At 36.4% G+C, this 17,298-nt stretch overlaps 1 protein-coding gene across 4 annotated transcripts in view; it reads left to right on the top strand.

Moving 5' to 3' along the window:
• The window catches only part of CDIN1 (CDAN1 interacting nuclease 1), a 275,096-nt gene that overhangs the window by 113,235 nt on the left and 144,563 nt on the right, over positions 1-17,298 (top strand). For 3 of the 4 annotated variants that reach the window (XM_037742369.1, XM_037742367.1, XM_037742368.1), the window contains exons 9-10: positions 7,454-7,519; positions 8,058-8,181. In XM_037742369.1, coding sequence (XP_037598297.1) covers positions 7,454-7,519; positions 8,058-8,181 — 190 coding nt within the window. The remainder of the gene's footprint in view (positions 1-7,453; positions 7,520-8,057; positions 8,182-17,298) is intronic. The other variant, XM_017539511.2, reaches the window with a different exon arrangement.

Here is a 17,298-nt window from a genome sequence, read left to right as displayed (position 1 = left end):
TTTTTTAGAGCTTTGGACAAAAAGGAAAGAAAAAGAAAATAGTGACAATGAGAAGACAAGAAGACAGTTTGCCCTGTTAGATAAAATATGAAAGCGCTCATATCAAAGACTGCAGATAAACTATCCATCTTTTATGGGTTGGCGTATCTCCAGGTTGGAGGGACTTTCATTAGTGACTGCCACAGCCACTGTCTGGTGCAAATTCTTGTTAAGTTTGGCCTAATAGGGATGGCTCTGGAGATATTTTATTCTTTCCAGTGAGTGTTTCCCTGTTAGTGGATGCTAACAATTATTTTGAGTGACACCTGAGAGACATTTGCTGTGTCCCTGCCTCAGCCTCACCCCCATGTTTGGACAAACTAACAAATTTTACAGGGGTGCTTGTGTAGCATTCATGTATAACTGTGGGACTCTGAGAGAGTATAATCTGTAAAGCCAAATAGACTTAGTGAATGATGTCCCTTGGTGTAAGAAATTAGGATCTTTGTTTCTAAGAGCTCATCTGCCCCTGCTTCTTTATTCCTCACCTGAAGCAACAACACTCTGCTGGCTAGGTGATTATGATGTCACAAACGGGATTATAACTTCAGGTAAAGGATAGGCAGCAGGAGCAGATGAGATTTAGAAAACCAAGATTGTTCAGCGGCAGAGAGTAAGAGACCAGAAATAAAACATACAATTATGTAGGCTGAAGGGAACGGAGATGGTTGGGTATTTCATAAGGAATCCACCATTTAAATTCCTGTCTATCAGAAGGTTGAAAATGTGATGCCGTTTTTAGAGTAACAGGAACATGAAATTGGGGGTGGGAGGTGGAGAATTTGGGTCCTGTTCTCCTCTTTCTGAAGAGATTGTCATGGTGAGAGACTTTCTTACTTATTCTCCTTATTGACTGGGCTTGTGCACCCTTCTTCCTGGGACTGAGAAAAGGACCATAAACACAGATGCTCCTGGAAGATGAAATACTTTCTGGAACTTTGTTATCTTACTGGCTGAGTTGGGGATTCAGCTCCCTGGAATTGTGAAGAAGAGTTGTCGCTATCACTTATAAAGGTGTGCTCCCTGCTCCTGGCCCTCCCTCACCACTGCTCTTGCTAGTTAGCTCATGTCCATGGATCATCTGCTTTTGGGTCTCTAATCATGTGTTAGAACTATTTTGGTTGTAAGTGACAGAAATCCAATCAAACCAGATTATACACACACAAAAGGAGAATTTATTGATTTAAATATATACTGGGGAAGTCCAAAGGAGAGATTTCCTTCTGGTGTGTCTCTTAATAGAATCCAGAAGGCAAAACAATGTGATTACTGTCTTCTCTCCTTCTTGGGCTCTGCTCTTGTCTATGTTGGCTTTATTGTCAGGTCACAAAGATGATTGCTGGTGATGGCTAGTTGGTTTAATCCTTAGAGTTTGTAATCCCAGAACCCAGTTAGTGATTGTCTTTTGCCACATAACAAATTTCAGAAAGGGCCAGGTGCAGTGGTTCACACCTGTAATCCCAGCACTTTGGGAGGCTGAGGTGGGAGAATTGCTTGAGCCCAGAGGTTTGAGACCATCCTGGGCAACATAGTGAACCCCCCTACCCCCACTCTACAACAAATAAAAAACAGCCAGGTGTGGTGGTGTACACCTGTTGTCCCAGCTACTGGGGAGGCTGAGATGGAAAGATTGCTTAGGCCTGGGAGCCTGGGCAATAGAGTGAGACCCTGTCTACAAAACCAAAAAAAACCTCAGAAAGGAATCTGATCAGCTAGTCTGTCCAGTCCTGTGGTGGGGTGATTTGGGGTCACATTACTGCCCACTTATGAGAATCACATTGTGAGAGCAGGGTAGCAATGCCTGACAGGATGACATACAATACAGGACAGTAAAATCAAAAACCTCCCTCTCCCTGCAGAGAATTAGCTACAGGCTAGGGTTTTACTCCCCATAACCAAAAGGCATTGGGGCTCAAACCCGTTACTGTGATTGCCGAATTGACACCTTTGGTCCTGTGCATGTGTGCACTCGCTCACACTCACCCATGTGCACATCTGCCTGTGTAGGAGATCCTTTTTATGTCTCAGAATTGCTAGTGTGCCTCCCTCCATTGAGACTGGTTCGGTGACAGATGGAGCTAGCCCAGCAAGACAGTCTAACATCAGTGACTACAGCTAAAGGAACCAGGGCGACAAAAGCTAACATTCAGCCTTTCCTCTGAATCTTGGAATTGGAAGGGTCTCTAGTGACTTGTCATGATTAAACAAATTGTCCTTTGGCCTTGCTACTACCCTCTCAACAACTTGTCCTGTATCTTTTTATTCTACCATGTTGATTTGTCGCTTCATCTACAGTGAAAAGGATTTAGCATAATCTGGTATAAAATATAGAAGAGTTTTACTTTATTTGCTGATATTCGTGTCCTGTGCCTCTCCACAGCTACCAGTTGCTTACCTAGCCTCTCTATGCTGTCCCAGCTTCTTGACCTCTCATTTGTTTCCTATCTTTAAGGCATTTCAGTTTTCACTAGTAGTATTATCCCCTAAAGACATAAGCAAAGGACAAGGTCAGAGCAGTCAGTTTTATTCCTTATTATTGGCTTTGATAAGAGGCTTTGGGGGAAGAGGTTGAAACTAACAGCTATAATGAAGTTTTGAGTTCTCTAAAGATTTCATTTACCTGTGTTATTGGTCTCCCCATTAAATGCATGTCTGTTCCGTGTACCTTTGCACACGATTTGCATAGCATATAATACCTATTACTGAAACTTTACAGACTTCTTAAATTGTATAGAAAAGGCTGTGAACCCTATTCTTAGAGAACATAAAAATACAGATAACAAAGGTCGTAACTCCAAATATTTAATGATACAGTATTTTGAAAAAAACACAGTAAAACAAAATTAGTTACTAGAGTAGAAAAGATACACTATAATTTTAATATGTATTGATACATGTCTTTTTTGCCCTCCCCCAATTTAGTAAAGATGCACTAGGTATTAAGAAGATTCTTACCATACAGTGTATTTTAATCTAGCATTTTAGAAAACTTTTTACAGATTCATAGATAAACGGCATGTCAGAATGTGACTTTTTATTTTCAGATGTTGTGAACTGGAGTTCTGCATGACTTTTATGGAAATGACTATACTTTTAAAATATAAAACTTAAACAAACCCAAAGCTCTGAAACCTTTTCTTGGTAGTCATCGTGCCGCCTCCTGTGATTCTGAAGAATATGTTAACTAGTTTCAGATGTGTTTTGTTTGCTGACTCAAAGTCAGCCTTTTATTTTAAGAAAAGAAATTGTGTAATTAGTACTTAATTGCTTTGGATATTTTGGGTATTTGGAGAAGAGGGTAATTCAAAGGCCAGAGAAATTAAACTTTCAGAATGTTCTTTATGCCTGTGTAATTTCTTTTTTAAAAATGCCCTCTAAAAACAGCCTTAATAACTTCAAAATAAATGAAGACCAGGATTGTTTTTAAAAATTAACATCATTTTTGGATGTGGTTTTATTGGTTTATTTAAGATAAATTGGAGAGAGGACCATTGACGTGCTAGCAAACAAGATGCTATCTAGTTCATCTCCTTTTCAGGCAGGTGTTAGCTAGATATCTTACAAATGGCAGTCCACCTGTCCTATATTTCAAGATCTTCCAAGAGAAAAATAAATTTTCCCCCACTTTGTAAATATTACATTCGATCAAATTTAAATATTTGCATAATTAAGAATGGCATATGGTCTGCTGGGACCAACTGGAACTTGGTTGACATGGCACTTATCCTGTATCTGAAGTGATTTGAGAGATCTAGGTCTTGATAGGCCATTTAACTTCTCTAGGCCAGTTATATTGTGTATAAATTGGAATGCTGGACTAGTAATCTCTACAATTTTACTAGTTCAGAAATGTTTCCGAGGTACCCATTATCTAAATATCTGTGTTTTGTGAATTTGAAGGTTAACAGATCTGCTTTTAAGTGCTAACATTCCTATATTATTTTTGAAAATGAATACTTCAACTATGACATTAACTTAATGGTTATGAAATACATTGGGTTTTTAAATGTATACCTTAAACCAGAAGACCCTTGCTTTGTATCTGCTATATTCACTGAGTAAGACACATAGGCAGGATTTGAAGATTGGTTTCATATTGATTCCCAACCATTTGGGGAAGGCATACTAAAAGTACTATTTCATATTATTGCCATTACCTTTTTTTCATTCTAATTAATATTATTATTATTTTGTTTTTAATCTTTATCATTTTTTTCGTGAAGAAAACAGCTTATATCACTGTTGAAGAAACAGTGAAACTTGAAGAAACAGTGTATGTTACTTAAACATCTAGTTTCCACTTAGAAAATTCAAAGAATCATAAGTAACTACTTGGCTCAAATATATGCAAAGTATTATAAGAAAAACATAAATTGTAAAACAGACTATAAAAGAGATAAATAATACATATCAACAGATCAGTAGCTAAAGAAAAAAGAGTTGCCCAACAATGGGACCAGGCACAGATGGGTTTTGTGGGGGGAATTCTACTAAAATGTTATGGAGTGGATAGTTCCAGTGTTATTTAAAATAATTGAGGCCAGACATGGTGGTTCACGCCTGTAATCCCAGCAATTTGGGAAGCCAAGGCAGGCGGATCATTTGAGGTCAGAATTTCAAGACCAGCTTGGCCAACTTGGGGAAACCCGGTCTCTACTAAAAATACAAAAATTAGCCATGGATGGTGGTATGCGCCTGTAATCCCAGCTACTTGGGAGGCTGAGGCAGAAGAATTGCTTGAACCCAGGAGATGGAGGTTTCAATGAGCTGAGACCGTGCCACTGCACTCTAGCCTGGGCAACAGAGCGAGACTTCATCTTAAAAAAACTTGACATCAAAGAAGAATTTTCACATCAGTATTAAGGAAAGAGATGCTGTCTTTTTTACAATTACAATTGAGGTGAACCTCAGATGAACATGTAGAACAGACATTGGGGACCAAGGATGAAAGATATCAGTGAGAGTTAATCCCATAAAACCTTGAACTTTGAGCCTATTTGGTGCCTTTGGGCCTTGTTGATATGTAGGGAATTAAATTAAGAAAGAAAATTATTGTCAATCCAGATAGGTTTTGTAAAGGCGTGGATACTGTTAAACATGCACATGTATTTTACTCAATTATCTTTTGGGGACATTAAGTGTTCTGGGGCTTAGAACAGGTGAATAACATCACTCACTCCTAAATGCTGCTTCCTACCGTGGTACCATCATTTCTTCTTAACTTTGCCAAGTTGTTACCTCATTCTTTCTTAGATCTAGGATGAAGGAAGCAAGCCAATGGTTGAAACAGGAGATAGTGCAATGAGAGTTTAGTAAATAAATTAAAGGAAGGAGAAGATGCCCAATACATAGTATTTCAGATGTTTGGGATAACCTCTTTATTCTAAAAAATAGAAGTCAAATATCACTGCTGGTGACACAGACTTCCAAATGCTATCCTTTGGGTACAGTTATTATTGAATCAGCTTCTTGTTGAGAGAGAAAGAGTGAGAGGGAAGGAAAAAGAGAGACAGGGGTGTATGTATGTGAGAGAGAGAAAAACAGAGAATGAGCCAGTTGTAGTTCATTGAAGTTTACCACAAAAAGATGGGAAGGGTCCCCAGCCACACTTTGTGTTTTATGTTCAGGTTTTGGGGTTTGGGATTTTTAATCTTCATATTAAGTCAGCCATGTAGTTTAAATCACAGATATGATGCTAGTAATTTTGGTGCCGTGAACAGGAGTGCAGCATCTGTCTTTTAAAGGGATTTTAATGAGTACATTTGGATTGCTTGGTGACCTTTCCAATTTTGTTTTGTACTGTTATCAAAAACCTAATCATTTTTCTTTCTGAAACAGATTTTAACATCTGCTAAGGTTGATGAAGCTAGGATAGTTTTAATGAAATATTAATCTGTCTTTTTTAATGTCACCATAGCTTTTAAAACTGTTCATCAGCTAACTGAAACATCAGCTCAAGGCACTGGAGTTGATTTTTTAATAAATGCCTTTTCTATTAAATATTCTCATTGTGGTCAGAGTATAGTTAGAGGACAGAAACTTGTCCACTCTTGTTCATCTACAGCCCACTTTCCAAATTCTCTTGTTTTTAAAGTTGTATTATTTTAATTTGTATTTCGTTAACTTGATAGTTAACTTGAGGTTTCTTATATTTTAAGGAGGGGAGATTGGTTTGAATAGTGGCACCAGTCCTTCAAAATCTAGACAGTTTAAGGATATTGACTTTTAACAAGATTTAACTTAAATGTCTACTTTAAATATGTGTCTTGTCATTAAAAGGTTATTTACATTTAAAATGCTGACCTTTCAAGATGTGCACAACAGTGTTCTAAAACAGAGTTTCTGAACATTGGCCATGAAACCACTGTCTTGGGCTGACAAATGGATTGGAAATAAGCTACCCAACACTGGGAATGGGCCATTAATTTTAATCAAAGGTGATGCAGGAAGGCGAATGGGATGCATGACAATGTCAACAGCCCAGTAGGTGTTAAGAGACCACACAGCCTTCCTTGTTACTTGGTTGGGCCATTAGTTGAGGTTGGGTGAAGACATAAAGCCATGTCTGGAATTGAATGACCAGGTCACTCCAAAATCTAATGGAGAACTCCCCATTTCAGAAATCACATTGTAATGCCATTAGAAGTCAAGGACAGCATTTAGAAAATATTGGAGGTTTTTTTTTTTTTTTTTTAAACAAGCACCTTGCTAGTTTTTTCCAACTTTGTCCAGCTTCCTGTTTTCCTGCCTTGTTTCCTTCTGAATAGATCATTGATATTTACAGGAGACCAAGAAATCAAACAGACTTAGAAAAAAAAAAATCTTAAAGCCTGTTTGCTTTTCAGAATTATATATTGTTATAAAACTCAGGTAAATGCCAGAAACAATAGCTATCAAAGGAATTAAGCAGGATAACTCATTCTTTATGATGATCTCATTGTCCTTGTCCCTTTCTGGTGTGTAGGAATAGTTTCTTTCTTAATTTTTTTATTGAAAGCATTTTTCCATAATTGCAAAGGCCACTGTGCTTGTGCCTTTACTATAAAATTGTCAATATTGGCCGATAACATTTGTAATTTTCACAGTGGTGAAAGCCTTTAAAAAAAAAAAATCAGTAAGCATGTTACTTTTTCGGCGTATTTTCAATTACAAAAAAGGTAGTGTATGACACCTTGAATTAGTGATGTTTGTAATAACAAAAATGCAGAAAAAATAAAGATGCATATCTGAAGCATATTTACACTTCAGGGTTGTTAAGGAAGTTCATTTATTCTGACACAGCACTGCATGCATAAGGAAGATATGTATGACTGCGGTAGTAATTTTTATACATAGTTAAGAAATAAAAACAAATATATTCCTGTCTTGTTAATTGAATAGTGTTTTAAGTAAATTGCCTTTGTTCTTCTTGTAGATGAAGATCAGCTCCGTGCAAAGGGTTATGACAAAACACCAGACTTTATTTTACAAGTACCAGTTGGTAAGTTCTTCAACTCTGTTATGTATTTGTTTTTAGAGAAAAGGGGTGTAATTTTTAATTTTTTATGTTAATATCAGCTTTATAATACTGTAAATGGGTGAATAGTTGGCAAATATTTTTAAAAGGCAGAAAATGTTAGGTTCAAAGGAATTCTGTCTTAAAATCTTTTACATATATTGGGAAAACATGTTTTCTAAAGATATTTTGGTTGTCATTTTCAACGTATTTCTCTAAATTTCAGATTCCTTAAACATAGGTCTGTTGAAAAGCCAGACTCATTTTGGTCTGCTTGACATGTCACTTGTCGAGTTATACAGGCAGTCTGAGAACTAGAAAAGGGAGTTTTGAAGAATATAATGAAAATCAAAGGGATATGATTGTCACATAAATGTTCTTTGTAATGAACGTATACAGTGTGTTTTGTAATTACTTTATAGATGATGGTAACAACTAAGCCTGTGCTCATTAATGTGAAGCATAGAGCGGCCCGTGCAGAGTTCAGAATTTTCAATCTTCCCTTCCCTTCTCCGTATATTAGTAATGCTTTGTCCCTTAGCTGTAGAAGGACACATAATTCACTGGATTGAAAGCAAAGCCTCATTTGGTGATGAATGTAGCCACCACGCCTACCTGCATGACCAGTTTTGGAGCTACTGGAATAGGTAAGGACCCATTATTTTTCTCTTAAGATAAACGATACTCAGCTGAAATCTCATTAGAAAAAAAATATTTTGTTTAGCTGGTAAAAATGCTAGTAGTCTGTGTTTGTAGTAAATACAGAGTTTTGATTAATGTATTTATTTCAGATCATTTAAACTTCTCCGTTTTCATAGTGTTGCTTCATTTTTTTAAAACTAAAAATCTCTGCATAAGGTCGAAATTAGTATATATTCCATTTTTCATTCATTTTACAATGATAATATTGGCGTCACTTAAAATATGGATAATAAGATGTGGTGTATATTACAGTATTGACACTGAACTTTTATCCTTTTGCTATGAAATTTATGCTTACTGTCAGACCTTAAAATAACTTATCCTTAGCTCTCTGAGGAAAGTATCCAAATGATGCGAAAGATGGAAATAGTATAGCTTCCAACAACAGAGAATAGTTTCCCTACCAACTTGTCTTAATGTTCCGGAAGACATGGAAATCTCAGCATTAAGAAAGGAGTGGGAGGGCCTGATTTTATTGATATCTACACATGCCTGGGAAGTTACTTTTGTCCGCATTTTACAGATAACCAAGCTTATGCTGTAGAGCTAGTTATCGTGGGTCTGCATTTCTCTCTCACTCCCAAATCTGTGTGATTTCCAACACAACCCTATTGTCATTTGCAATATCAAAATTGTCATTTGCAACCATCGAAACTTTGGATTTTTCTATTATTGCGGTCTCAAGTGTTCACACAACACATTGTTTTTCCCCCTTAGAACAGGAAGTGTGTCAGGTGGTAAACTTCCTAGATTATCTATGTTCCTTGACTGCTGGCCAACAGTAAGAATACGATAATAAAATGACATTGGCTCAGATCCTTAAGGAATGAGACAGTAGTGGCTGTGGGTAATAGTCTTGTCCTAGGGTAAAACCGGTGACCAGCTACAGAATTTGGCATTATATTGTGACTCAGCTTTACAAAAGGCCAGTGGACCTCGCCTGTGGCAGCTGTGCTAAGCTAAGCCCACTTTTTGCCATGGTAACAATGATCATGACAAAATGCTGAATGTAATGGCTTTCTTGATTTTCTTGTGTAATTGTGCGTGGCATCCAAGCTTTACTTTACAGGGATGGAGGAGGAAAGTGCAAAATGTTTTAGAAATCAATGCTGTTTCAGCGTTTCCTGTGTTTTATTCAGCCATTATTCAAATTAGCAGTAATGTGGCAAATTGAATTTTAGATGTTTAGCAATTTCATGATGGGTTTGAAATAGTAAAGAAAGCATCAATTTTGGTAGTATAGGGAAAGAAATGACAAGAAAATCAAATTGCGTAAGTTTAGGTTTCTAAAGGATTTAAAAAAACTGATAAACTCAGTCAGTAGGCAGGTAGACTATTTTCCCAGCTTTCGTACTGGTCATATCTTTTCTGAGGAACAGTTACAAATTGAATCCCAAATATGAGAGCTTACTTAAAAATTCCGCATAATTATCTTTATTCTAAAACAACTCAACTATTTATTGACTACCTACTGTGTACTTAACATTCACCATTTAGAGGCTGATTAAATAATCGAGTCACTGGATGACAAATTTAGGGATTATTGAAGTGCCTGGAGGATGTCTGTGTGATAGATAATTTAATACAATTTCTCTTTGGATTTTATATTACTTTGTTGCATTCTACTTTTTCCCTTCTGGTGATGTTTTACTTAGACTGCTATTGATTTACATTCCCTGAGCACAGTATTTGAATATATACTAGCTAAGTGAGCATAATTCATTTAGGGCATGATGTGTGATAAGGGAATGCCAGTCTTGGTTTTAAATGGTCGAGATCATTTAAGGAATAAATGTCAAAAAAGTCACTGATGTTACCAAATGTCTGCAGAGAGGCCAAGAAATGCAATTTCAAAAAGGAACATTTAGTGCCCAAGTTTAAAATGGAACTTTTACTTGTATATAATACAAGCTTATTGGTAATGGAGTATTTTGACAGAAGGAGAACTTACCCCATTTGTGAATGTATGGGATCTTCCTCGTCTCATATTTTGCCCAACACAACTCATACACTTTAACAATTGCTAAATTTCTTCAGCATATAACTTTAGCAGCTTCTGAAGTTCTTCAGAGTTGGAAGAAGTTCTCTCCCGACTCTAGGTAGTCTTTCCAGGAGGTTGTTGGTTAGAATTTTGGCTCTTTTCTTTATTCATGGGATAAACCTCTAGTTTGTATAAAAACTAATGTTACCTAATTGTCACACTATTTTCAGATTAAAGATTAGATTTTATAGTAAGAATGTTCAATTACTATTAAAGATTAGATTTTATGATAAGAGTATTCAATTACTATTTATAGACTAATGCTTTTGTATAAATCTGTTTCCCACACAAATAACTACAGAGCCATCAATTTTTAGGTTAACATTTCTACAAGTTTTCTTTTATGGTAAATTGATATCCTTACTCAGCTTAACTAATCTTGAAAATATTTAAATTTTGCAATGCAGTCATCTTCCCCAAAATCAGAGCTGTTGAGTAAGAATGTAAGCAGACTTTCTTATAAGCACATCCCCATCCCAAGTCCCACGTATGAACCGTGGTTAAACAACTCCTCAAAACTCTGTAGTCACTGCTTCTACAGTGTTAAAGGAGATAAAGAATGCATCTGAGAAGCACTTGGACCATAAATATATCCCCAAATTGTTTAAGGCTACCAGAAATACATTTCTTTATGAAATCAACACACAAAAAGCCTTCTCATCGTCTTTCTCTAATCAGAACGTGAGTTCTCTGACAATTTGGCCTCTATTACTAAGTATACTTTTATACTGAGATCATGACCAGTAAAGAATGAAACCAGTTCTATGAGTCTAAGGTCAGATTACATATATAGGCTCTAACATGTGGCCTTTCAAAGAGGCAGGGAGGACACCTTGGCCTTACTTTTGGTGGTTTGAGATAAAGTGGGTCAGTTTGAATGAAAATATTGAGTGATCTTAAATAACAGAGAAAGAACCATTTGCTATGAAGCACATGAACAGTGACCAACAACCACTGATCAAGAACATGGCAATTGCAACTACAAGTTTCAGCCCCTCCATCTGCCATTCCAGTCCCATTCTGGCATGCTCTCATTAGAGACATGTCTTTAAAACCAAAGTGCACTTTGTTAATATACGTCTCTGCTTCTTCCAAAGGAAATCTAAGCTTCTTGGCTGAAACAAATGGGGCAAAATTTGGTTTTTCAATTTAGTGAGCCTTGAAGTAATGGCAGGAATATTGGGTTTGAATTCAGTCTGCCACTGTCTGGTCCCATGACTGGGAGCAACTTACTTTGTTTTCTCCTCAATAAAATGGGCTGAATAAAACCTTTTTTTGCCCTATGACTCTGAAGGTCAGTTATTTAATACATGCAAAGCACTTTCACAGTGCCTGGCAGTCAAAAAAATATTAGTTCCCCTCTGTCTCTTTTTTGTATGTCACTGATGAAATTTAGAAGTCTTCCGATTAGACATGTTTAATTGCCTTCTTTGCTGCATAAACTATTCAGCAAATTTCAGCACTCAGCTGGGCTGACATCTCTTTGGGAAACCTTCCTGCATTCCAAGATGGGGCTTGATGTGCCTCCTGTGTTTTGCTAATAGTTTCATAACGTTTATCAAACATGGTCATTGCTTGTTTACTTGTCAATCTCCTCCAATTAATATTGAGTTCCATCTTATCTACTGGTTTTATCCATCTTTGATTGCCCAAAATCTGGCATATAGTAGGTGATAGTAGATATTTATTGAGTGTATTTACTGATGTCTGACAGACAATAATATTTTGAGTCAGCTGTTGAGGAATGTGTCAGGAATTGTGACATTAGCCATAGTATTTTCAATTTTTTTTTTCTTTGAGAATTCAACTCTAAGGATAGTGAGGAAAATGCCTAATTTTTCTGAAAAACTTTTATAGACTTTTCAAATGGATAGGCTTTTGCAGTCCTATTTCACAAAATAAATGTATTTAACATAAGGAATTTTAAAAATAGAAAATAACTGAGAACAAAATGACAAATGAATTTTATAAAGGTTTTTAGATAAATATTTATAATCTTATGTTGATTGGTTGCTTTCCCAAAACTTCAGACAGTTCTTTCATTTGAAACTTGACAAAGAATACCTTGAAAATTCTAAGCACAGGATAATCTCCAGTTTCTTTAAGGGATGCATGAAACTGGGCCTGGAGCAAGAGTACCAGTGGAGCGTTATATACTATGTGTCTAAATATGTAAAGTTTCATATTAAATTAACAGACATTAAATAAAATTTATTCTATTCTACATGAAGAGCTGAAAGTTCAGAATTCCTAGATTCCTTGGATTTCCAGGCTAAGTGTGTCAGTGCAGGGAAAGATGGTCACACTGCATACCCTGCCTTCCTTTTCTTCCCACCCTTAGCTCTGTCCTACACATGGAAAGGTGTCAAGCTCACCCCCAGCCTGCATATCCAAACTCCATGTACATTCCCATAAACTACTGCTTTCAGGCCAGAGTTGCACGCTCTGGTAGCCTGCCTTCTTTTTTAGGTGAATGACCTGAGAGAAATGGCCATACAGGGCCTGGGAGTGGTCTCAGGGCTATAATATCAGGAAGTTCTGAGGTCTGATACATGGAGTGTGGCCTTGAAGGTGGTTGAGGGAACAGGAATCAGGTGGGGATGTTCCCTTGGCCCCATAAACTCCTTACTCCATGGATTCAGAAATAACTAGACGAGGGCCAGAGCAGAGTTACCTAAAGCTTGGGGACAGGACATGAACCTCTCTTGACAGGGCCTAAAGGACAATATTAAAGGAAGCAAGTGGATGTATCTTTCAAAGCCATTTCTTGTCTTCTTGTTAGGATAGGAGGGGAGATGAGCACCAGAGGAAATACGGTCTTCATCACATTTATGTACCACAGAAAAGATTAAGAGCTGAGTTCTATCTGTCAGATTTTTGAACCTTTGGCTCCAGAGAGTCTACTCTCCTGAAGGCAATGCTAAGCTAGTATCTTCTGCCACATAATTGATTTGACTTTAGTTCTTACCTCGAAGTATGTTTTAAAGATCAGTATTTACTCAATGGTCTGGCAATTGCTTTCTCTGGTTTGTGATAGCTTGAGAGGAGAGGCATTTAGAATGGGAATGCCAAGCAGTTAGAGTTAAGGAAGGTATTTTTCAGAGCATGGCCAAAGTTTTTCCTGTATTAAGATCCTTTCAGGAACCCTGCAATTAGCCAAATCACAGATTTCCAGTTATTTCGGTCTAGTTAAAAACAAGGCTGATCACATCTGTCGTAAGTTGGAGTATGTGCCTTAGCAATAGAAGCTCTTGCAAACCTTCAATTACAGCAGCCTCAGAAGGAGCACTGCTGCCGTATACTATCAAGTAGCAACAACAAGTGACAGACTGACTAATAATTAGCAAATGCACTGGAGAGGGGTTTAATAAAGGTAAAATATAATCATTTGCTTTTTCCATCTCTTAAAATGGAGTTGGTTGTGAGATATTGATGTCCCATTGTTCCAGACAAATACTTGACACTGTTGTTAGCTGGAGTAACCTCAAAATATTTGATCAGGATGAGAGAATTGTTTTCTATGTATATAGGACTTTTATAAAAATGACCTCTCATAATGGTTATAATGGTTATGTCATTTTTTTCGCATGTGGAATGTGAATAACATTTTCCTAAGTGAGGAATTCGTATTTTCTGCCATTATTCATTGATTTTAACAAAACTGAGCGAAGACTAGACATGTTATCTTAGGCCTTTAGAGTGATATTTGTAATAAGGACACAACTGCTGTGAATCTAGAATGACTTAAAGGATTAAAGGGAAGGAAAACAGATGCATAAGGAAATGTCAATGGATTATAGTTTCTCTGGCTAGAAAGACATCTAAATGATTACTCTTTTCAGGCATATTCAAGATTTTTACAAGGGGGCCATATTGAGCAGTTTCACAAATCCAGGGGACCAGAGAATTGTTGAGAGGATGACTTCTCGTTGACACCCACTATGACAGAGTTAATCTGAGTCATGTATAGCTCTGAAATGTTACCCCAAACCAAACCAACAAGCAAAGAATTGAGTGGCTATTCTAGGAATGGAAACACATCATTATGATAATCCAGAGAGGGTAAGGGAAAAACAAATGAGAGTTTACCAGTAGGAAGTGAGGTCAGGAGCACAGATAGTGTCAGGAACCCAAGAATACAGAGTCCACTTCTGAGGCTAATTCTAGGATAATGGAGCTCAGTCAAAATTGATACTAAAAAGGCTTGGAATCTAGGGCAGTGATTCTCAAACTTCACTGTGTGTTGAAATCACATAGGGATTGTTTTTAAAATACTGATATTGGCTTTACCCTTAGAAAACTATTTTAATTGGTGTGCAGTACAGCCAGTACTCTGGGATTTTTGTTGTCGTTGTTCTGTTTGAAAATTATGATGATGTTAATCTGCATCCAGCATTGAAGTCACCCTCTTCTTTACCTAGCCTTGACTTGCTCGCTAGCCCTAGCATTCCTAGATTACCTGCTTCCAAACAAAGTCTGGATGAAATAGTTGCTTTATTAAGAAACACAGGTTCAGGTCAGCAAACATTCAGGCACTGTGTTAGTCAGTAGGGACTCAGCCCCTGCCTTTGAGGGGTTAAAAGTGAGAACTGAACAGTGAAATGCAGAGGCAGCGCTTGAACCCAGGTGTCTTTGTGAACTCCACACCTGCTCTTTCCACTCCACCAGGAAGCTTCATGTCTGTCATGGTGATACATATGCTGGAAGAAGCTACTTACCCTGTCAGTTGATGGACTTGTTAAGCAAAAACTAAAATTCTCTCCAGCATATAAGTTTTAGATGTTCACCTGCATGTGGTTGGAGAAAATGGGCCATTTGTTCTCTGTTCTTCAAGAGCCTATATTCTATATTCAAAATACCTATCTGTAGAATCAATATAAAATCCTGTTATATGCTCCCATATATCCAGAATATTAATAACCTCTGAATTGTTGGATTTGAAATCTACAGAATGGGGAGGGTTTTTTTGTAAATGGAACTGACTCACCAAATCAGAATGAATTGTCTAAAGACCAGTCTGTCTTCAGAAGGTAAATGGACTGTAGAAGTTTGTTAAGAAAGGTACATTTTTTTTTATTTAGATAGAGTTCATAGTTCATATTTTATTCTTAATCGAAATGTTTTTTGGGAGTATTTTAATAAGAATGTTTTAAGAAAACAACTTTATTGAGGTATAACTGACACAGAATAAACTCATATTTAAAGAATATGATTTAATGTTTTGTGTAAATCTATAATACTATCACCGTCATAGAGATAGTGAGCATGCCTGCCACCCCCTAAGGTTTCTTGGTGCTCCTTTATAATCCACCTTCTTAATCCCTTCAGTTCTCCCTGTACCCCTGTAACCACTCATCTGCTTTCGGTGACTGTTGATCAGTTTGCTCTTCTACTATTTTATGTAAATAGAACCATGCAGCGTGTACTTTTTTTTTGTCTAGCTTTTTTTACTCAGCACAATTATTTCAGGATAATATATGTTGTTGGATGTATCAATAGTTCATCTCTTTATTGCTGAGAGGCATTCAATTGCATGGCTATTCCACTGTTTATTTATCTATTCACCTGTTGATGGACATTTGGCTTATTTTTAGTTGTGGCTATTGCTAATAAAGCTGATAGGAACAGTTTTGTAAAATACTCATACGATTTTATTACTCTGGGGTAAATACCTGGGAATGAAATGATTGGGACATATGGTAGGTATATTTTTACCTTTCTACAAAATGATTAAACTCTTTTCTGAAGTGGTTATACCATTTTATATTCCCATCAGCAGCTTATGATAGTTACAGCTGCTTCCCATCTTCCTCATCACTTAGTATGGTCGTCTTTTTAAATCAGGGCTTTCTAATAGTTGTGTAAAAATGTGTTAATGTGATTTTAATTTGCATTTCTCTCATGATATATTGAGCATCTTTTCATATGTTTGTTACCTATTTTCTCTAGAAAAGTTTCTCTTGATATCCTTGCTTCATTATTTAATTGAGTTTCTTTCTCATTGAGTTTTGATAGGACATTTTTATTTTATATTTTAGTATTCTGGATATGAGTTTCTTGCATACAGAAATTGTTCTAGAATACTTTTTTGAGAAGACTCTTTTTTCAACCCTAAATTGTCTTTATACATTTGTCAAAAATCAATTCTTCATGTATGTGTGGGTTTCTTTCTGAATTCTCTGTTCCATAATCGATTTGTCTATACCAATTTAACACTGTTTTGATGACTGTAACATTATAATTTGAAAACAGATAGTAGGTCCCCCAATTTTGTCATTCTTTTCAAAGTTATTTTTTGCTATTTAAGATCTTTTTTTACCATATGAATTTTAGAGTCAGTATGTTAATTTCTATAAAACCCTGCTGGGATTTAGGTTGGGATTACACTGAATTTACAGATCAGTTTGGGAAGAATTGCTATCTTAATAATATTGAATCTTCTGATCCATGAACCTGGCATCTCTCCATTTATTTGGTTCATTTAACATTTTTCTCAGAAATTTTTCTGTAGTTTTCCATGCATATATCTCACATTTTTGGGCAGATTGATATCTAAGTATTGATGGATTGATGGCTATGTAAGCATTTTATAGTTCTTAATAATATTAGTAATGATAGTTTTCTTTGTTTCCATCTGTTCATTGCTACTATAGAGACATATAAGTGATTTTGTATATACTGCAACCTTATAAAACCCATTTATTAATAGTTTACCTTATTGGTAGATGTGATCGGATTTTCTACATAGACAACTATGTTGTTTTAAAGACCATTTGACTTCATTTTCAATTACTATGCTTTTTTTTTTTTTTTTTTAATCTTTTACCTTATATAAAAGTGAATGGTAAGAATGGACATTGTTGCCTTGCTGCTGATCTTAGAGGATTTTAGATCTTTCACCATTAAGAATCATGTTAGGGGTAAGCACAAGTGGCTTATGCCTCTAATCCTAGCACTTTGGGAGACCAATGCAGGAGACTCTTTTGAGGCCAGGGGCTCTAGACCAGCCTGGGAAACATAG

The sequence above is a fragment of the Cebus imitator genome, unplaced genomic scaffold, assembly GCF_001604975.1.
Source record: "Cebus imitator isolate Cc_AM_T3 unplaced genomic scaffold, Cebus_imitator-1.0 Scaffold119, whole genome shotgun sequence".
Lineage (NCBI taxonomy): Eukaryota > Metazoa > Chordata > Mammalia > Primates > Cebidae > Cebus > Cebus imitator.
Note: the sequence above shows the minus strand (reverse complement) of the source record. Positions and strands in the feature narration are given on the sequence as shown.